Source organism: Morchella importuna (assembly GCF_003444635.1).
Source record: "Morchella importuna strain M04M26 chromosome Unknown Morimp01GS031, whole genome shotgun sequence".
Lineage (NCBI taxonomy): Eukaryota > Fungi > Ascomycota > Pezizomycetes > Pezizales > Morchellaceae > Morchella > Morchella importuna.
The window spans coordinates 25,748-47,502 of NW_025763428.1; the positions used below are offsets into that span (position 1 = coordinate 25,748).

The 21,755-nt window shown below is 45.7% G+C and overlaps 6 protein-coding genes across 6 annotated transcripts; 2 read left to right on the top strand and 4 right to left on the bottom strand.

Annotated features, from left to right (window-relative positions):
• Nucleotides 1-781: 781 nt before the first annotated feature.
• LAJ45_08638 (uncharacterized protein) lies at nucleotides 782-2,137 on the top strand (the record flags this gene model as incomplete). The annotated part of the gene is made up of 7 exons (XM_046118187.1): nucleotides 782-963; nucleotides 1,028-1,082; nucleotides 1,145-1,226; nucleotides 1,283-1,352; nucleotides 1,415-1,477; nucleotides 1,536-2,011; nucleotides 2,082-2,137. The coding sequence occupies 7 exons, from the start codon at nucleotides 782-784 to the stop codon at nucleotides 2,135-2,137; spliced, it is 984 nt and encodes a 327-aa protein (XP_045968464.1).
• Nucleotides 2,138-4,173: 2,036 nt separating this feature from the next.
• LAJ45_08639 (uncharacterized protein) lies at nucleotides 4,174-5,814 on the bottom strand (the record flags this gene model as incomplete). Its single annotated transcript, XM_046118188.1, has 6 exons — nucleotides 4,174-4,644; nucleotides 4,701-4,867; nucleotides 4,933-5,259; nucleotides 5,313-5,455; nucleotides 5,518-5,600; nucleotides 5,665-5,814. The coding sequence occupies 6 exons, from the start codon at nucleotides 5,812-5,814 to the stop codon at nucleotides 4,174-4,176; spliced, it is 1,341 nt and encodes a 446-aa protein (XP_045968465.1).
• A 6,325-nt stretch (nucleotides 5,815-12,139) lies between these two features.
• On the bottom strand, nucleotides 12,140-13,400 carry LAJ45_08640 (uncharacterized protein; the record flags this gene model as incomplete). Its single annotated transcript, XM_046118189.1, has 2 exons — nucleotides 12,140-12,798; nucleotides 12,869-13,400. The coding sequence occupies 2 exons, from the start codon at nucleotides 13,398-13,400 to the stop codon at nucleotides 12,140-12,142; spliced, it is 1,191 nt and encodes a 396-aa protein (XP_045968466.1).
• Nucleotides 13,401-15,235: 1,835 nt separating this feature from the next.
• LAJ45_08641 (uncharacterized protein) lies at nucleotides 15,236-16,279 on the bottom strand (the record flags this gene model as incomplete). Its single annotated transcript, XM_046118190.1, has 3 exons — nucleotides 15,236-15,589; nucleotides 15,652-16,048; nucleotides 16,116-16,279. 3 exons carry the CDS (start codon nucleotides 16,277-16,279, stop codon nucleotides 15,236-15,238), a joined length of 915 nt encoding a protein of 304 aa, XP_045968467.1.
• Nucleotides 16,280-16,346: 67 nt separating this feature from the next.
• On the top strand, nucleotides 16,347-17,108 carry LAJ45_08642 (uncharacterized protein; the record flags this gene model as incomplete). Its single annotated transcript, XM_046118191.1, has 2 exons — nucleotides 16,347-16,547; nucleotides 16,620-17,108. The coding sequence occupies 2 exons, from the start codon at nucleotides 16,347-16,349 to the stop codon at nucleotides 17,106-17,108; spliced, it is 690 nt and encodes a 229-aa protein (XP_045968468.1).
• A 1,713-nt stretch (nucleotides 17,109-18,821) lies between these two features.
• LAJ45_08643 (uncharacterized protein) lies at nucleotides 18,822-20,238 on the bottom strand (the record flags this gene model as incomplete). Its single annotated transcript, XM_046118192.1, has 5 exons — nucleotides 18,822-18,942; nucleotides 19,006-19,218; nucleotides 19,286-19,551; nucleotides 19,622-19,748; nucleotides 19,820-20,238. The coding sequence occupies 5 exons, from the start codon at nucleotides 20,236-20,238 to the stop codon at nucleotides 18,822-18,824; spliced, it is 1,146 nt and encodes a 381-aa protein (XP_045968469.1).
• Nucleotides 20,239-21,755: the final 1,517 nt, after the last annotated feature.

The window sequence follows — 21,755 nt, forward strand, 5'->3', positions numbered from 1 at the left end:
TACTCTGCGAGTGTACCTACTCTACTCTAGAGTAGAGCACAATGCTAGAAAAATGATTCACCCTACACTACGTTACAGGGCTCTACATCTAAAGCGGGTAGACTACTACTACATTCCTACGGCATGCTCCTCTACTACCTGAGTACTTGCTTGATTCCTTTCGGAAGTAGTCGGCCAACATAAAAATGTCAAATGTAGTTGCACCCAATCGATTCTCTCCGCCGAGGCCGCCGAGACCGCCGAGACAGTATCCCGGCCCCCTGAAAGAGGGCGAACCGTCACTAAATATAACAACCTCTTTTTCCCCTCTCTCTCATTGACGCGGAACTAGAGTAGGTATTTTCCTTCTGGACTCTCGTTGACCCAGCCGTCTGCAAGGTTTGTTTGAACAGCAGCTTCTACGAATCAGGATATTCAAGGCATTGATCCGTAAGAGTTTGAGTACTCGCAATTGGAGTGGATTCACAATATTCTGCACTACTGACCCGAACTAAACCCAACCCAATCTTGGTGCATCCATCTGAACTGTGTTGCCCTGCTCCTGCTGTGCTGTCTCTGTTCTGTGCTTTTTCTCTGCTCTTCTTTTTTTTTTTGTCTCTCTCGTTCTATATTTCCTCTTCTACAATAGAGTCCTATTGCTTGGCCTTGGTATTCTACAAGTCCCACCATATAAACCCCCCCATCGGTCCTCCTCCCCCACAATATTCTCCATCACACAGTTCAATCTTCACTAATATAATCACCTTAATCTAATACTCAGTCTCGTACACACTCGTTCGAAATGCATCTTTCCACCCTCCTCCTAACACTCGCTCCGGCCCTCGCGCTGGCAACCCCCGCCTTCCAAAACCTACAGAGTCGTGGTAGCAGTGATGCCACCTGTGGAAACACCGGCGCTGGTGTCAACAAGGGTCAAACCTGTAGTTCAGGTGGTGTCGGTGGTTCTTGCTGCTCTCAGAACGGGTAAGAAAAAAACCTGGTACATCTCCATACAACACACAGCAAAATACTCATAATTCAATAACAGATGGTGCGGCGATACCCCAGCATACTGTGGTGCTGGCTGCCAGGCTCAGTTTGGTGTAAGTACTTGTTGATATTATATATCTTTATCCATAAACTTTCACTGCTAACTATTCTATAGCGCTGCGATGCCCCCAATGCTGGTACCTCTGGCGGCAGCACATCAGGCACTGCAAGATCGAAGAACGGGAACGTCCTTTACGGTATGTTTCCCAATTCCATCTCATACCTAATTTTAACGCTTACTAACTTTCTCTAGGCGGCGGCGGTGTCTATCGTTGTGTAAACCCTGGGACGGTTGCCATGACGTTTGACGACGGGCCATACCTGTAAGCCTCTCTGAGCAACCTCCCAGCCCTAACCCTCGCTAACAATCATCCGTAAAATGCAGATACACCAACAATCTCCTCGACACTTTGGCAAGTGCTGGCGCAAAGGCAACGTTCTTCGTCACGTAAGCAAATATTCCACTTTTTACTGGTTTGAATTGGTACTGAGAGGTAAATATATAGCGGAAGCAACCTCGATAAAGGCAACATCGACGACCCGTCAAAGGGCTGGGACAAAGTGATCCAGCGCATGTACAACAACGGGCATCAGGTCGCCTCTCACACCTGGTCTCACCAGGATCTCTCTACTCTCTCTGAGGAGGCACGCAGAAACGAGATGTTACATCTTGAAGCCGCGCTTGTTAAGATCATCGGCCGTTTCCCTACATACATGAGGCCTCCGTACTCTTCATGCAACGGCGCATGCCAGGCGACGTTGGCCGACCTTGGGTACCATATAATCTACTTCGACCTAGATACCGATGACTACAACCAGCTTGGCAACATCCAGAACAGCAAGGATAACGTCGACAGAGCGATGGCAGGAACGAGCCCGAATTCGAGGAGCTTTTTGAGTATTGCGCATGATATCCACCCACAGACGAGCAATGACCTGGCGCCGTATATGATTAGGAGATTTGCAGAAGCTGGATACAGGAGTATGTCTTTTCCAATTTCTCTGCTGGCTGAGTGGGTTGGGGGGCATTGGCTAACAGGTGTGATAATTAGTGGTGACGCTTGGTGAGTGCTTGGGTGACCCGGCAGGTAACTGGTACAGGTCATAAAGGACTCCATTTCTGGGTACTATGGCGTTTTTCTTTTGTCCTTTTTCCTTTGTTTTATTGATTATTGGTTAATGGGCTGGGTTGGTTTGATGAATTCGGGGGGGGGGGGGAGGAGACGGGTGTGGGCGGGCGGATATCTCCACCATGATGATATTGGCGGAACAAAAAAAAAAGAAACTAAATGTTATGTACCTTTGTCAGTCTGCTTAATTTTAATAGCGTACCACGAAATGAAAAAAAAGAAACAAAATATCTTCAATGTAGCTAGAGATACACACGAACAATTAGATGTTTAGCCTTTTAGAAGAAATAATGAATACCACGATTTCATGAAAGCTATTTCGACACCACCATCCAGGTGATTGGCTCGTCTACGTGCTCCGCGCCACCCCCAACCCAAGATCTCTCCCTGTCGTCTCCCGCTGCCCACGAATCCCAACCAGCGCCAATCAATACCGATTTCCCCTTTAACACGCAACAGCGTCACGCAAAGTGCACATATCGTTCCGTCCCGCCCAAGCTCGCGGACACATTCCCTTCTTGTCACCTTGAGTAAACTGTATGGTAGTGCAAGGTTCTAACTGGAGCGAACCTAAATTACGAGTGACGATCCGATTCGTTGCATGATGGATGCTGATGAACAAAAAAAGGAAAGCATCGTCTTCATCGTTGTGTTGTACGAGATAAACGCCTTGTGTTCATCCGGAGTTAAGTAGATATGTCGAGAACAAGAAGTATGTTTGTTGAATGTCTACCTACTCTAGGTCGACGGACTAATTGTCAGCATGAATTACGACGTATGATGTAGTATATGCATGTCATGTAGGTATAATTCTGCCTAGAAACACAACACATGAAGTATGTACGGTGTCGGACAGCCAAAACCAGCCGGCCAGAGCAACCACCGACTCCCCTTCACCCCATCGACTTTCAACAACGCAACACTTGTCCAGAAATAATGTTCTTTTGTAAAATGGGTCTAATCATAGTTGTAAACATCCCCATAAAAGGGGATTTAAAATAATTAAGAACTGGCTGCACTATGACCCCTCAAACATTTGGTGCAATCTGCCCGAAAAAAACATAGGTGTGAAATAATAACTTTAATAGCTTTATGCCAAGGCGGCCACATTAATTTGGGATAATTCTTACCATATTGGGATAATTAGATGATCATTATTACCCGATTAGGACTAGTTTCTGGCTTGAAAAGAACATGAGGGTTGATTTTGACTGTCCGGCGCTGTACTTATGTGGTGAGGTCTACATACATGCATTCTTACAACGCCTAGCGGCTTGAATACGGGCTTGGCCCCGAGAGGAGCTGAAATAGCCATGGTACATACATAGAGTACAGGCAGTATGTAATCCCGAGCAGTATTCTACCTATGTGGAGTAGCAGGAATGTAGAGCATGTACGTGCTTGACTCTCTCCATCCCAGATCCCTCTCTTTCCATCTCTCTCCCACGAGCCCCGGCATGACCCGTGATTAGGACTGATAACCAATTACCAATTGGGCACATGGTAGGCCTAGTTTTGAGATTTAATTCGTGACGATGTGACGTGACCCGGAGCGAGACATGCACTTCCGAGTTTGTGCTTCCAGCGAGGATGGAACACTCCACGCGGTTCGGGCCCAATGATGTAACACGTCTAAGGTAGGTCGGTGAATTGTGAACAGATCAGGGGCAGCAGGTAGAGTAGGTAGGTACCTCAGCGTACCTGCCCTGTGGTTCATGGGGTCATGCTTCACATTTCGCTGTCAGTGTCTCTGGTGACGATGGCAGGGGAAGAATATTGTACTCTAGAGTGTGTTCCGGTGTCTCGAGTAAGCTAGGGAGAATAGTAATTAATCCGGTCCGAGAGTAGCAACATTCTCGGCATGCACAGAACCGGCTAGCCGCGAGACAGTGGACCAGTCATAGTATTGCACTTATTTAATGTTTTTCACAACACAACACATAATTTACAGAGATGTCTATCATTTCTACAACACTCGCCCATTCGTTCGTGTCATCATCCCACCATCCATTCCTTAGATGAGCTCCGGTGCCAACCACCTCTTCGGCTTTGTCTCGTAAATCTTCGGCTTTGGCAATCCTGCCGGTTTAGGGAAGGGGTGCTTTCCGCCAACCTCCGTCACCAACAATGCGGCGGTATCGTGGGCCGCGAGCTTGACATCAAGCTTCTTGGAGAAGCTTCCGAGTTTCTTGTGTGTCCACATGTCAGTGACCTCGTACTTTTTGCCTGCCTTGAGGCCGGGAATCTCGCCCCAGACAGCACTCTTGGTCACGGTCTTGTTGAGCGTGTTCATCATGAAGACGTGGATGCCGCGCTCGGAACCACCGCTGTAGAACTCGGCGGGATGGGTCTGGTTCCAGGTCCAGGCGGGGTTGATCCCCCATTTGTAGGGGAGGGCGGGAGCGCCCCAGGTGGGGTCTTGGTTGAAGGCGAGGATCTCCCAGTTCTTGAGAACCGCGAGATCTTCTTCGGGAATTACATCGAGCTGGTGGTCACATAGTGTTAGCTTAAGGGGTTTTATGGGGGAGGGAGAGAGCTTACGGGTGTGCCGATGAGGAGAGGCGATTTGAGGGCAGCCCAGATACCGAAGTGAGTTCGTGTCTCCTCGGCCGTCAGGTTGCCGTTCCCGACTTCTAGCATGTCGAGATCATTGTGTCCCCAGAAGTTGCTCCACTCCAAGAAGAAGACACCATGGTTGATAATTGGCACTATCAACATTTACAGTCAGTTTCAAGCCTCGCAATTTGGATTAGTTTTGAATCGAGAAACTTACTAAAACCCCATGAATAATCATCCTTCCCCTCCCAGATGGGGACAATATCACCCCACATGCGCCAGCTCTGTCCCGTCTGGTTGCCCCACTGCTCAACGTGCGAGTGTCCCCAGTTGCAAAGCGAGTACAACAGCGTACGCGACTGCGCCAGGAGGGCATCACGCATACGATTGTAGCGCAGCGCCGTCTTTGAGGTCGACCAGTCGTAGCCGGCCGGGGCGGGGGTACCACCGACCTGGTCCTCGTGGTCACCATACCAGTACTCGGGCCAGTATTGGTATTCGTCTGTCCAGTTTGTGGGGACATTGCAGTTGTCATATTTCAAGTCTACTCTCATCAGCGCTACTCCCACATGCACCATAAGGATATAGGCAACGTACAGTCAACACCCCACTCATCCCATGTCTCCGCATCAATCTCCTCATAGCCAAGAGACCCGGGATATCCGGCACAGGTGAGGTCTCCGGCATCAGAGTAGATCCCAATCTTGAGACCGAGGGCGTGGACTTTGTCCGCGGTTCCGCTGATGCCATCGGGGAACTTTTCAAGGTCTGGCTGAATGCGCTTTGTGGCATTATCACGGACAAGAGCGACCAGCAGTCATCAATGTTGATGTACTCGTAACCGGCATCCTTGAGGCCCAGGTCTATGATTTCCTGCGCCGCGATCTATATACGTGGGAATTCATGTGTTAGCTATAGAAGAAGAAGGGACGGAGTAAGGCTGAATTACGAGGAACTTGTCTTCGTGGATGTCGCAGCGGAAGGCGTTCCATGAGTTGAAGCCCAACGCGGGAAGCTTCCCGGTCTTTCCGTCTTTTGCGACGAGGGCGGCGGCGGTGAGGACATGCGCCGTGAGGGCAAGGAGGGTGCTGGATCTCATGGTGGAAGAACGCATTCTGCTGTATTGACTGACTGCTGTGGTGAGGACAGAACAAAAAGTTGCTTTTAATGGGGCGAGATCAAGCTCTTTATACCTTCATCCCATCCTCAAAACCCAGGTTTAACTTAAATTTGGGGGCTAAATCGACGGACGAAGCGGAAAAATACAGTAGTTGGCTGGGATGTTGTTTATGCCTATGGAAGCAGCGGGTCTTTGCCATGGAACCTGCAGAGTTTATTCTACCGCCGATAGATCTGGCAATGATATGATGGCCCGTTTACCCCGCGCATATATGCGGATCTGGGGCGTTGTAGAGTAGTATTAAGGCAGGTACCAAGAAATGATTCCGGGGTAGTGTTATATTACCCCCAGAGGTAGTTAGGTAATTCCTTTATGCCAGGGGACCGGGGTGTAAAAGAACGCAATTAACATTGTAATCAATCGATTTCAACATTGGCACAGACCCAATTGCCAATTGAGAGAGAGCTAGAGCTCGCGTAGCTGATGTGTATGTGGGGAGAGGCAATTGCAAGGGATTAGTTGAAGATCAACGTGAGAGTAGCCCGTTCAAATCGCGGCTATTGTATTGCTATACCTTGGTGGCCCGAATTGGCGGCTAGGGGACCGTAAATGAATCCACTATAGTATATAGAGTGGAGCACATACATGTATGTACTCAATTGACGGGGGGTATGCTAGCGCTTGGTAGCTAAGGTGTTGCGGCTATTTGTGCGAATATAGTCCGAGCTATGGAATAGTTGTTTTGGCGCCTTTCTCTTCACAGTGTTGCTATTTGAGAAGGGTATTTTGGCAATTCTGTGCAGCAGCTGCTTGCATATCAGCATGTTAGAATCAATTAACTTACAAAACAAATAACAGAGCTCAGGCAATTAAAGATAAACGCGCGGTGGGCACTCCCATAATATAAATTACACCTCTATTCCCTGTACCTCGCACTTTCTGTACTTTCCTGCCTGATTATCCATACAAAGCTAAGAACAGCACATGCATCACCATATTACCATCGGTCAGTCCATTCGGAGAATTAATCAAGACGAACGCGCGTGTAGAAATATTCTACCTCTAAATCAATATATCGAACGTCTGCCTAACTTTATTTGATATTTGCTCATCATGCGCACCCCCCCTATCATCGATGGAATGTGTTCCTCTGGCTCCGCAATAGAGTAGAGCACATGGCTACTAACCCAAACCCTAACCTGATCTTGATTATTCATCGGATAAACAAGCCGCCGACCACTGGGTCAACCATGTGCGGATTCCTGTGTACTACCAACCCATTCTGTGGCCACCACAACGCAATTCCGTCTCGGAGTAAATTCCGTGGAAAGGACGAGTGATATATGTATGTCTCGGGTCCCGCATTTCTCTACAGACGATCTGTCTTGAAAAAGCTCTGCAACCCCCCGGTGATAACTCGGTGGTGGAGATAACCGTTGTCGTACGGCCCGATCAAAGAGTGTGAGCTAAGACCTCTCAAGGTGGATGATTCTGAGAAAAGCTTAGTTCTCGACCGATAGCTGATCATCGTTCGAAAGAAGTGCACTACATGTAGTTAATGATTGAATGCTTAATCTTTGATTACATCTCAAGGCAGGGTCCAATAACCTTAACGGTTGAACGAGACGCATCCTAGCTAGCCATGCATTCAGGCCGGCTCTGAAGCTCGAAGCAACTCGCCATCTTATGGCTCTTAAGATGAGGAGTGGTCGGTGTTCTGATTGATCCTGTCCGCACAGGACTCACAAATCAGGATCGAGATGGTGTACGTTTTGAGAAGGGCATGGTATGTAGGTACATGTAGGTATTTTGACGTTCTCCTGCAGCTGTTTACCCGTAGACAAGCTAGGCGTCGAAACAAGCTTCAAGCCACAGTTCGTGGTTTAGACACATTTGTCCTAGTAGGCCGTGTGGCACTCACTAGCACTGGCCACCCGAAGAAACCCTAACCCATCCCGACTGTATATAAGGCTTACTACATTCATTCGATGTCCAGGGAGATGATTGATGTATTAGACAGTCTAGGGAGGATTCCAGTTTTTTTTTAAATCTCGCTTATAATTCAATTACATGAAGAGATATGTATCTCACGATGATATATATCAACACCACAGTTTGGGTGATCCGGGGGCAAGGTTACCTGGAGACTACGTACATCATAATATGTACATGTACTTATGTTATGTATTCTAGGACGTACATATATACCGTATATATCACTTTACAAGTCAACAGGAATATCTCCCTACACCAGCTCATGATCAATACTAGCATGTAGTGTTTCTTTGCAATTGGTGTAAGGGAGTCAGCGAAACATCCTCCAGATCCCCCAGACCCAAAGAAGTTTACAGCACGGAAACTAACCATCCTATCTGCATGCAACAAACAGCTGAGAAAAGCTTATTTCAACCACCTCAAAGTCAACAACTGGTCCTCTTGGCCACGATACATCCAACACCCATTTACGCGGATCACCCACAGGATCAGACGAAAGTGCAAGAATCTATTTCTCTACTCTACTAGAAACCACACATTGCCAATCACCGGCAGCCACAAAACTTACAACTCAGCTACTGGTATTTATAGAAAATGTGAACACCTGGATAGACAAAGTCCCAATTCCCATCTCGCGATATCTATTCTCGATCCTCCCTCTCACATACATGTGCATCCGGCCTCGCTTCGATGCACACCCGTGCGCGCTTTACCACTGTAAGAATGAAGAGATGCGGGAGCGGAGGCGAGGTGAAGTAGGTAGTCTTGATTCCAGCTTCACTTCAGGTGAGGCAGCAACGACGAACCTACATGTACTTACATGTACTCTTCATAGGCATTGTACGGCTCGGAGGTGTTACTTGACACGGCTCGGAGCTTTTGTGGGTACATGTTCGTTCGGAGAGTTTGCGGAAGTGCACATGCCCTAGGCAATGTGACTGGAGTCACGGTCACAGTGCTTGTCGGGAAGCGGACGGTGGCCGGTCTGCTGCAGCTGCGCAAATATGCACTTTGCTCATTGGCTTTGGTTTGGGTTTTAGGTCTAGGATTAGTCATTATAGGCAGTGATCTGATTAGATTAGCTGACTTTTATATTTAGAGAAGAGCAACGCATGAAACCTGCATAAATCCGATACAAAAGGCACAAGGAGTGTGGTCGACATGGAGTGCAGTTGTTAGGCTGGTTTGAGCAAGCGAGACTCACCTGCAAGTGATATGTTCATGGACTGTCACTCGATTCTCGGCGGCGAATAGGCAGGCAACGCATGAATTAGCGGACCAGGAATACCTACTATATACATGTACCTGATCTTCATGGGCGCAGCAAACAACTTTTTGACCAATCGACTTTCCAAGGCTGAATAAGTTAGCTATTACAGAAGTTGATGACTTGTTATTTGATAACTGAGACCTTTTATTTAACACTAGCTATTAGAGGCGATTGGACGACGGCTTAACAAAAGCTGGCCGAAGAGAAATTTTTTTTTCAGTCAATCTGTTGGCCACTTCACCGGAAAATAGGACTTTAAAAACCTGGTTGGTCAAATTTAACGGCTCGTACTTTTAAATAAACCAGTCTTACCAAAATTTAGTAGGCAACCCCGCTAAAAACCGGCCCCCGAAGATAGGAAATAGTAGTTTACTAAACCTAGTGCGGGGGTGTTTAGTATCTGCCGTTTTAGCCTGTCAGTAATTATGATAGCTAAGGCCTTATGTTCAAGAGTGTCGCCATCCCTATGCCCTCCATCTGGCGAAAGATGCAGCCAATTCAATTTCGGTGCCAAGATTACAACTTCTGCTCCCGCGCTCCATCCCATTAATCGATCGACCGCACACCTAAATTGTGGCGTTCAAGTATAGGTGGGTAGCATCGCCGGACGAAGGGATAGCCTGGTAGGCGTATAGGTGTTGCTATTACTGTAAGTCCAGTTGATATCCGTCAGTCAATATGTGCGAAAGAACAACCCCATCGCCAAGATAGCAGAAACTAGCTACCACAATACCGTACGCAGTCATCCATTCACATTGTTATGATGAGCGCCAAGTAGGCTTTGCCCCCGGACAGGATGTCTGAGTGGAATGATATTTATCACGCAATATTCTGAGTGGGGATTTGGTGAGTGGATAGCCTGGTGTTCTCGATCTCTACGAGATGAGGTGTCTTGAAGTCTTGTCTTGATACTTTTACCTCGAACAGCCCGACACCGAATATTCTTGGTCTCGAGACTGGCCTGAAACCTACAAAGATACCCCTGCTCGTGCCATAGAAGGATCAGGGAAGAGATAAAGACATTATGATGTGCAAAGCCTTTTTTAGGGTCTTGGCTCACAAATACTCACTCGATTTTATCAAGCCTGTCTCGAGACGGCCAAGACAAGAGGAGACCGGTATCTTCATTTCACAAGGCGAGATATGACTGGGGCTTAGTATCGTCTCGAGCGATGTTGTAGAGAACACTTTGAGTAAAAAGACGAGAACTGTGGAGTTCCTTTTTCCTTAGGTATGGTGCGCACACTCTTAATGGTGACACGGCGGTATCTGGAAGTGGAACAATCGTGACTGCAAGGTGAACTCCAAGGCCAATGAGAGGGCTTATTCCTAGCCACTTTGCTGCATTCCTGCTGCAATTCACTTTTAAGAGGTATAAATGGGTATAATATTGTTCCATTTTGCTCAGTCTTGGCGCCCTTTACATACAAAAATCCGCAACTTCAAACTCTTATAACTTTTTAACTAAAGTAGATATCAAAAATCTGGAAATAAAAACCAAAGTTCATCACTAGTACTACACTTTTTATTTACCGATTTTTTTTAATTTGTTTTTTGGCAAAGTTATAAGCCCTTGACTTTTCGCCCGATTTTCGTCACCTTTAAGAGTGGGCGCACCATATCAGGTACAGGATGTCAATGATTAAGGATACATGATTCAACCAATGAAACAAAACAAACCCCAGAGGGCCTAAATTGGCTCTTGATACCTGCTGGATAAGAACTTCTCTTAGAGGTAAATTCACCTTCGACTGATGTAATATCATCGCGATGGGCACCACATATTCATATCACTATCGAATTTACAGCGAGCGACAATTGTACAAGGAAACCCTAAACGTGCATTACTGGACTTTGATCATGAACTGCTACCAAGAAAATTTGCCTTCATATTTATTTGCAGTAGCTCGAAGGGACATATGTGTAAATTGAAAGAAAGAAAAAACTATTGTAGACCGACCAACGCTCCCCCCGGTCAAAGCTTCCCCCACACTAACTCCGCCTGAAACCCATCCCACGACATCCACACCTCTTCAGGCACGACAATACCTGTCTCCAAACTAGTAACCACCTGTTTCAAACGCATATCACTACTAATACCCTTCCGTAACACTTCTTCAAATTTCGAAGCATCCAAAATCCTTGTTATACCCTTCTTAACACACCTATCTGTATTCTCCGGTCCTTTCCCGCTGCTACCGGGACCCATGCCTAGTCTGGTATCTCTTCCAATATAATGAGGGTTTTCCGCTGGATCCGGGTTAAGAGATGTTGCGAATGGGGTAAAGACATCGACATGAAAACTCTTGTTATTGCAGCGCACATTCCTAAAAATAGCGTATGGTGTGCCTTTGGTCCTGCCACTTCCCTTGATAGCTGGTAGGGGATGCACTTAGTCGGGTGAGGCCGGTGGGGCATACATGTAATTGTGAAATTTCGTATTTTTTGCCATGTCACCGATTGTATGGTTGGGGACACCCTGAGCCGGAGTGTCAAAGTTGCCGAACTTCGAGGCTTAATGGCCAACCACCACAACACATTAAAATTAAAAAGCTCTGTAGGGTGATAGAAAAAGAGATAAATAATACTGTAACAGAGCCTAATTAATTTTATCTGTTGTGGTTGTTGAGATATTGAATTTCTAAAAGTTGGGTTTTGGTGAGAGGCTGACTGAATGTCGCACTTCCACACCAATAATTACCTGATTAGGAAGTACTTTAGTACATAATTACCCAATTGGGAATAGACCACTGATGGCTGGCCAATATCTTGGCATAAATCTACTGTCTTGGCATTTTCGGAGCGATTTGGTGCCAAGTAATTACTAGACTAGGAAGGTGATCTTCACTGGGGACCATGTCGCACCCTTCCGTCTCTAGGTGTCCCCAACCATAGTATAGATATATTCGCGTGGGTCAGAATAGCTCAATTCACGAGCTTGGTTGATGAAAGGGCGGAGGGGAAAGCTTGATGTAAAGGTAAGACCACGCCGAGAACGGAGAAATATTTCGGTAATTCGGTCTATGTTTCCATGATAGCTTAGAAACACAGGGTCGAATCCGGTAAAGGAATTGTTCGCCTATTCAATGATTCAGAAAACATGATTGAAATACTTGGAGCGCTTGAGAACTTATCACAAACCATATCAGGGCCAATCCACCCGTGAATGTTATCGTGAGGTTGTTCGAATAGCCCGTCAAATTCTGCCCGATAAGGATAGTCTTCGTCTAGTTGCTCTTCGTCAAATTCGGGGATACTTGCCCAAGAGGTCCCATAAGGTAGCCCTTGCTCTTGCGTTATATTCATCGGCTGACTGTATGTTTTTTGCTGTAAAGAGAATCCAATTTGTTCCTGATAAAGCTCAAACATTCTAACCTTGCGGTTCCACTCTTCACCGGCCTCTCTCGAATACAATATAGGGTCCCGCTCTACAAATCTATGTTTCTCTACATCTGGATCATCGATGAGGGCAAGAGCGTACCTAAGAGGATTCGGTCTCGTCCCTTTCGTTGGGTGTTCATATTCCTCATCGCAGAACTCCTTCGGAAGTCCTGAAAACTCCGAGTTTGGGTCCTTGGATTCGGCTGCGAGACAATTCCAGTAAGGGATAGGAAAGTCGATCAGCTCCTCGACGTATCGAAGGTAAGCCCTATGCCATAGGAAGGTTGCCTCTTGGTAATGTAGACACCAGTTTGCATCTGCCCAAATTGTTTCAATTTAGCCATTAGACAGTATTGCGTGATCTTATTTTTGATTTGAGCAACTTACGCAGAAATTCTAATTCTTGCCACTTGGATTTAACCCGCCCAACCCCAAGTATATCTTCGAGCTTAGCCCGGTATGTCTGCAGTTCCTCTGGAGTCAGATTACGGATATCCTTTCTGTTCCTCCATGTCACTGGTGGATCATGGGGCTCCGGAATGACGGTCTCACGGACAATGGGGTCCGTCGAGACTTTCCTGTACCCTTGATTTGTCCAGTGCCGAATGAGCTCGAGAGCTTCTTCGGGGAAATATTGAGATGGATCATCTGTGAGAGGCATGGATTTAAATCGACAGTGTTGGTAGATGGATGTGGCCTTTTTCTTGACATGATCGTAGTTTGACAGGTCGGTGGGTCCCCAGAATTTCATCATGGCGACCCATGAAGCTCCGACGGATTCGCGAGTGCCTTCAGGAAGCCAGTAGGGTGCACTGAATAACTTTGAGATATTGTCTTGCCATGTGGGTTCGATCTCACCTGCTTTTTGGGTATCATGTCCATTGTCGGCCAACGGAAGACTCTTGAATCCTGAAGCCATTGATTTCTTAATAACCACGAGAGAAGATAGAAGGGATTGATTGATCTAAGTGATAAAAGGCAGTCGGCTATTCAGAAGGGACAAGATGAAAGAACTCGAAACCGCAAAATAATTGTGATTAGTATTTATAAGTCCTTATATATATACTAGCAAAGGCCGCACGGGAAAATAGGATCCACAAGACAGAGGATGGTACATGGTAGGATCTTGTTGGATTGTAATTGTTAATTGAAATTGAGAGTTTTCGAATTCATGCAAGGCAATTCAGTCCCCGCGGTCGCTGTAGGTATTTCGTATGTGCTTAATCATCAGGAATTTGACTGGCCAAAGATGTTTTCCATGCATGGTTATGAGCTCAGATAGAAGTGGGTATAGAATGTATGTTGTGTGACAGGAGGATCGTGTACTATAGCTAGGTTAAGATCGCTAGACTGATCTACGTGAAACAAAAGATACTGCATGCGTACGCGCAAACGATTAGTTGGTACGATTAGTTGGTACGACTAGCCTGTACGATTAGTCGGTACGATAATGTCGAGGGCTGACCAATACAGCTGGAGCTCTATACTATAACTACATGTACATATGTAGGATTTCCTCGCGACTAACTACATGTGATACCTGGTGTGGTACTTATGTATATAGCTAGTTAACTATAGGATATTCATTCTATATAACTACGTCAGACTCCATCGAGGTGCTTGGCTTGAAGCAGCCCCAATGTGGTCAAGTTCGAACTAGGGATAGGTAGTTTCATTTCCAACCTTTTAATACGTTGTAAAGAGACGACTTTGACTGGTTCTCTCCGTCGAAGAAATAAAACACCCACATTGCACGCTAGCTGGTATCAGTCACTCACTGTATGCAGATATATCCCTCAATTTGATTATTTGTGTATAATTTTCGTGAGAGTATTGACTCTGATTTCAGTTGATTCGTGACCATGAATCACTGCAGGACTGAGTTATCAACACAGAAAATCCGAACTTGTGATATAAGTATAACGGGAACTACATGGGAAATAACAGGTTATTTATCAAGTTATGAAGCATAGACTTATCTCAATAGACATGCTCATAACAGAATCTCGATATAAAACTCAAAGACACAATAACCAACACAAACAAAACCCAATGTCAACAGAATTCCCACTACCAAGCCCCTCAAAATTACACGAGAGAAAACAGGTAATTATAAATACCAACGGATAATTAGCATCGAATAATTGTTCCAGGTCTCACTTTAGAAGCGAAAGGGCAACCGGAAGTCTTCTTAAAACGGCGAGGACCTTCACATGGGATATATCTGAGAGGAAGGTCTGTTATGCATGGTCGTCCCGGGATAGCTCTCCTAGTACTGGGAACAAAGCTGGGGCCTACAGGAATTAACTGTGGGTTGTCGCCCCATAAGGTCGAATTCCAGCTTTCAATAAAATCGGTTCCTCGCTGGGGCATTTCTTAGGTAGTGCCGGACATAGTCATCTCAAGAGGTTTAGTTGGGGCGTAATTCAGTGCATACGGCAATATATAACCAAACTCTTGTAACGGAAGTGGTCGAAAAATTCGCCGGCGAGACTCCGCAAGAGTCATGTATTCTACTAATCCCTCAGGAGTGCTCAACCGTGACGCCACCGCTGTTAAGTACCTTGAGATATTGTTTCTGTGTACACTTGTCTGCACGTTGCAGAGCTGGAGGAACTGGTATTCCGGCATAGTTTCATCATTGGCGTGCTCTGACGCTTCAACTACTTTGATGAAATTTGCTTCTAGGTCGTAACCAGTTGTAGGGTTCCAAGTTGTAGTCGTTGGCACATATTGCATCAAGACTCCGCGCCTCTATGAGTAAATGGGGTTACAGATATCAACCATCATGAGAGCGTTGAAGGTTGCTTCCGAAAGGAGAGATACTGTGCTACTGATGGATTGCATTTTCTGCGCACCTTGGGCATCTTCATATGATGGTTGTAGGGCCACGAATGGTAAACCTTCTCCTCTTTTCACAGCGACAAAACTGAGCTGCTCGTGCTCTCCGGCTTCCTTCCCGCCGCCAAGTGTACCTGCCTTTGCAGTAAGGTTTTCATATCCCGGGATAGCTTGATTGGTCATGTTCTCTTGTATAAGGTACAGACCAAGTTCATCAACTGCCTTTTGGTAGTTGTCACCCGTGAAAGCTAGCTTTGGATACTCAGGCTAATACTGATGTTAGAAACCATTTGAAAGTGGACCAAGGACTTGTAAGTATGAGACTTTACCAGAAGATCCGAAAAACTTGATAGTTTGAGCATCATGTTGTTGATGAAATGATCCGCAGGTGCGAACCATGCCATGCCAGGCAAGTTTGTGTTCACCGCGGCAACAGTGATGTTGACAGTTATGGTTAACAACACGTGGGACATCCACCGCTGGATAACCCTCGTGCTTGACGCAGCGCCTCCTAAAGGCTCCGGGAAATGGTTTTTTGAACGTTGAGTGTACCATCTGGTCACGCCATTTTGTATGGTGATTTGGATTTTGTTTGCATCACTGACACCCGAAAAGAGATTACCGTCGGAGGAGATATATGGCGTACTCATGAACGATGCTTTCTCGGCATCACTGAAGCATTGATCGAAGTTCGGTTCCTGCGCTGATTCCCAATGATACCAAGGCCTTTTAACATACAACTGTTAGTTATGCCATCCTACCTCTAGCTCGATGAAACATGGGTACGACTGACTTCTCTAGCTCCTTCATTACAAGAGCACCGTTTACATGTCCGTTAAACGGCCCAAGATAAGATGTGTCCTCTTGGAATGCATGCGAGGAGCGACCCTGATAAATCCAAGCCGTCGATTCTGTTTTCTGTGGGCAACCCGGCTGAACTTCCTCCCTCTGAGACATAGTCAGTTTAACGTTTTGTATTTTTAAGATAGCCATATGCATAGGGAATCCAAGAGTTTATAGCCCGATGAATTACTGGAACATGTCTTCCACCTCCGGTACAATCGCACATCTGGTTCAATCCAATAACACTCTGTCAGCAGAAATTGATATCGCCGCTCAGTCTACGGTCATGCGCATCAAGGAAGACGGAACACTCATCGTAGATCCCTTGGAGCTGATCAATTGCTCACAGTACGGGAATGCGGCTCGAAATTCGGATCCTATGGTGAGTACAGTCCTGCAAAAATATGATCTCTCCCTGCCACAAGAACGTTATGGACTGATATAGTATGTTTAGATTGGAGCTCGCATCAACAAACTTGCTCGCAAGGGTAACAGTGTCTCGATCAAAGATCCTGTTGCGATTTATATGCAAAAATTCGACACCAGTACACTTGTCCTTGTTAAGTCTGAAGAGAACCAAGTCCCTCTTCCCGATGGTGTCATTACCTGGGTTCGTGGTGCACCACCAATGGGTCTTCGCCTTCACATTCAGATTCCGACTGGCATGTTAAACGATGCAGGTGATCAGCTGACTGTAAGCGATATCTTCGATACTCAAACACAAAATTTCATCAATCATGGAGCGCAATTTGCAGATTACATCACCATGGGCGTTTCTGGGGTTGTTGTCGGCAATGCCGCGGTGGCTGATTCTATCACTTGCCCGTGTGCGAAAAACAATGGGGATATCATGCCCGAAAAGGGGACATTTGATGGAATTATTAGGGATCCACGGGGTGTGGAGCAACATAGGCTCCCTATGTACAAATTTAGAGTTCGTTGATGGCCGATTGATGGTCTCTGAGATTTTCAGACCAGTTTCTATGCCTCTGGAACTCAATAGTTGTGCCTTGTTTAACTTTACTTAACCATGTGAAACTATACTTTTTAAAGAGAATTGTTATTTCAAGGTTCAGATGGTTTTCTCTAAACATTGTGTACCGACGAATATTTTGGCACCTAAAGAGTGATATATGGAGTCAGGATAAAACCTAGGATCGGAGTGTAAACATCCTGATATTAAGTTCTGATAAGCTTAGAGCCTGCGGTTCCGCTCAATCACAGTTATCGGATACATCAGAGCCCTGGAGAGGTCTTATTGGTAGAATATTAGAGTTCTTAGTGTATCCTGTAGGTGTGAGCCCGGTCCGGTTAACTCCTATTTAATAGGAAATGTGGCGCTTAATGCGAAATCTGTGGTCACAGTGTTAAGCAGATATCCTCTTGATATTATAGAACATATATGTAGATGATAGATAAGGCTTGAATCCCTGAATCTCTGCCGGTTCGCCAAATCTCTCTCAACACGAGTGATGGATCATGACTCGAGTGACAGTACATGACCGAGTGACGAATTGTGAACATAAATAAACAATCACGTCCGCATGTTGTAAAATCTGCTATAACTACATGTAAGATTACACTCTTTTATAGTACATACATGTAGCTATCAGAGAAATTCTAGATTCACTGCATAGTAGTGCTATGTGACTACAGCATATTCGTAAATTATGATGTTTCCGAATTCAACACAACTAGGTTTAGGGTCTTATGCAACATGTATGCAGATCCATTCCATAAATCCTCTCACCAGTAGTATGATGACTGTAGTACAGCTATCGAGACACCACGTGTATTCTCAGCCCACGCGCGCCGTAAGGATAACCAGTAAAGCCTTTTGTAGGCGGCGCCGAATGTGGCACATAAGTTGTCGCGGTGGACAATCGTTTAAGTTTAGATAGTTGTGATCTACGAGCCAAGTGAAAGTTAAAACTTAGTTTGTCTCGAAGTCTCGACTTGAGCTCTTATTTTTAACCTCACAAGCCTACATGTACCCTGAGGCGGGGTGGACCAAGCCATTTCATATTTCAGACTCAACAGCTTGGGGGCAGCTTGAGATATTTCTTTACAACTTTCTTGCGTGTTATATATAATTGGTTACAATACGCTTCCGAATCTCTTTCCCATTGATTCTATCCTGACATTTGAAGTTAAAGTTGAAGTTGTCTCAGTACTCGTACTCGGGACCGGTCCTAATTTTACTTCCCACTGGGTCGGGCCATATATTTCCAAGTCAGGACTGGACTGGACTGGACTATATAAACTTGGACCAGTCCGAATATATAGTTTTGTAGTCCAATGACATTGCAAACTTCGTTCCCTGCTAAAAAGGAATTAGGGAATACTAGGATATTTGACCCAAATATGGTTATTACATTTCAAGCAAACCCAAGAATCATAGCTAAAAAGAGCATAAGAAGTATAAATATAGCCCCCAAAAATAGGTAGCCAGACCGGTCTGAATCGACCTATATTTGACTGGACTGTACTATGAAGAGAATAGCCTGGGCTGGACTGGCCTGATTGCATGGACTGACTTCTGAAACCTCTGGATCACTGCCACATTTCTAGTTCACATTAAGTGCTTATGACTATCCCCTCGAGCTTAAGCCTCTCAGTGCCGCCTCCATGCTCAAGCGATAAATCTGTATCGATTTCAATTGCATAGTCGATTCTGAGAAGCAAAAGCGGACAGCTGCGAGGGTGTAAGTAAGCCCGCATCAATCGCGCTTTCTACAAGCAGCTTGCGTGCCAACTCCACATCTAAAGCGCTCGGTCTATGAAGATCTCGAGGGGCAGGAGATTAGCAGCGTCTACCACGGGACCAATTGGTTGCTTACGGAGTTTGCTCTTCACGATGAACTATGTTTTGATATACATGAAACCGGCGGAAGGTTTTCAGGTCAGAAATTTTGAGAAATGTAGGTTCTTCATCAGGTTTTGCGTCGACACCGTCACCGTCAAATTTACGGCCATTTGTGATAATGTTGTCGTTTACCGGTTGATCAATCTGCTGTCTTGACATGATCTTGAATACTGCTGCGCATTCGGGGCTATAGATCGGATCATGCATCAGCGTTGCGTCTAACTCACAATTACATGTATAGAAAGATAGCTTACCAATACAGCTGTTGAAGACCATTGGCTTTTGCTCCACAATGTGTTGAGTCACATGATGGACAGTTGTTGTTGCCTTCGGTGTCCTCAACCTCGATTTCGAGTATCATGGCCATGAAAAGCGTCATCCCTGGACTGATGAGTGTATCCCAGTTCTTTGCGGTCAACACAATTCCTGTGGTCTCATCCGATATCTCGTATTGTCCGGCGTTTACCCAGCCCTTTCCGGTCGAGTCTTTAAGATTAAATTTTACAAGATCGTGGAAGTCCTGTTAAAGAGTAGTAGAGTAAGAAGAAGCTATAACAAGACACGATAGAAGCTGGTTGTGAGTATCATACCTCGCACTTTTTGCACATGTCAAAGTCAAAAACGCGCCGCCTACCAAATGCGTCTATAAAATAGATGACTTCAAAACCGAGCGGCTGTTTTGGGGCGGCAGGACCACCGATATCCCGGATCGTATCTCTTCGGAGGCCATAGAAGTCAGTAAACACAATAGCTATGGTAATGTAGAGAAAAGTGGAAAGGATAATTACGAGTTGCACTCTTGCAGGAGAATTTCTAAGAGCGTTATTTTCTTCCTAAGGTCATCCAGTGTCTCCCTCATGTTCTCTTCCTTGCAAGCTACTTCATCCCGACCTAAAGGGCTCCCATTCAAGGCTGGTTTTAAGGGAGCCGGGATTCTTCTATCGAGAGATTTTCTTTTTATCTCCCCTACACTCCGAACAGTATTTAAGGCCTCAATCGCAAGCTGCTTCTCAACGGATTCAATGGCCATTTGAGACAACTTTAGATCGATAGCCAACCGTTTAGCATTCGCCAGTGCTAGACGAAACTTCCCAAGTTGTTGAGCAAGCTCAGCCCGTTCAGCCCTAGAACCATTGATCTCCGAGCTCGTCTTAAAGGTATTTCCGATAGCTGCGATAAATTCTCCGATACTGAATCCGAACGACATAGTGAGTGTTTTTTAAAAGCAGAGGGGGTATGGTGATATGATATTTTGGCACGATAAAAGCCATCAGTGCCCGTTTTATATAATTCAGGTGAAGGTTTGAGGCTGTGGTTTAAACTTCAAGAATTCGGCGTCCTTTCGGAGCGTAGCCCATTGTATGGAGGCGTTAAGGCTAAGTGGGGGGCAGGGATTCGGCCGGCCTATCCCTTAAGCTGTCGACGCTGACCCCCCTATAACAGAGGAATTAAATTTGTATGAGAGATCTATTATTTGATAAGAGAGATAACGGGATCTGTTAGTAAAGCCACACCGAATTTGCTCTTCTGGGGGGGGGGGGGGGGGTAGCATTTTCGCGACAGCTTAAGGGATACTCAGCTCGGTCGTGAGAACTCGGCCGGCATGCTTCAGCGCTTCAGCCCCAGGATGCGAAGGGTACCTAGGTACATACTTATGACTTGAGTTCAGATGTAGGTACACCGCCTTTAACGGTCGCTAAACATGCTCACGAGGTGCGAAGTGTAGCGACCATGGAGGCGCGATTGAGTACTAAATTATAAACTCAATTTATAGACAGATACAATCCAAGAGGATGAATTGTTCGAATCTACTAATTCTTGTAAATCCAGCCGCGCTGTCGACGCCCTACAGATAGAAATAAACCAAATATTCCATTCCTCCGTGAGACGTACCCCCGTGGGTTTGTCTACCTTGAAATGCCCCGAGTAATGGCCTATAGTTTTCATAATTACCAGCCTAAATGAGTTGCCTGTTGGTCGTCTGGATGCGGTTGCCTTGGGCTCGCTCGCTTAGCGGCAGCAAGGATAGACGACCCCATCGTGCGTCTCCCATTGGTACACTGCGTGAGATACTAAGGTTTAATAGGCAAGTGAGCAAGCCCTTTACCATCGAACTACAAGAGCGCTAGACTCGCATGATGTGAGAGAGAGCTCTACTAATATGCGCTACAAACTCTCAAGTCAAAAACAATACGGTGATCGATTTTCGTGGGATTGACGACCGGCTCGGACCGACCATCTTTTTATATGAGAAGTCGCTAGAATAACCGGGATTCTGTCTATAACGTCAGTCCCGTTCATATTTCAAATATGTTGAGTAGATGCAGGTACTTTCCTTACATGCTGTCTACAAACGCCAGCAACAACAACACAAATTAAACAGTTATAATACATAATGTATATACTTACATGTAATACTAATGCAAAAAGGTCAGGTCATACCCTGCTTGGATAATATAGAAAGCTGAGGCTGTCGGTCGCGTTCAACAGCGACGAGTGTTAGGCGGTCATGAACAAGAAACATGGAGGCCAGTATCAGCTCTGATCTCTTAGGCAGTATTATTATACACGATCATACGTTCTATATCGAACAGATACCTGGCGGATATCTCTAGTTAAATCGTAATACGGCATCTACTCCACACATTACTAGTAACATCAGCCCAAGAGAACGACACACCGTAGCATCGACTTAACGAGTGATGCTATGTGCATAAGCCGAGG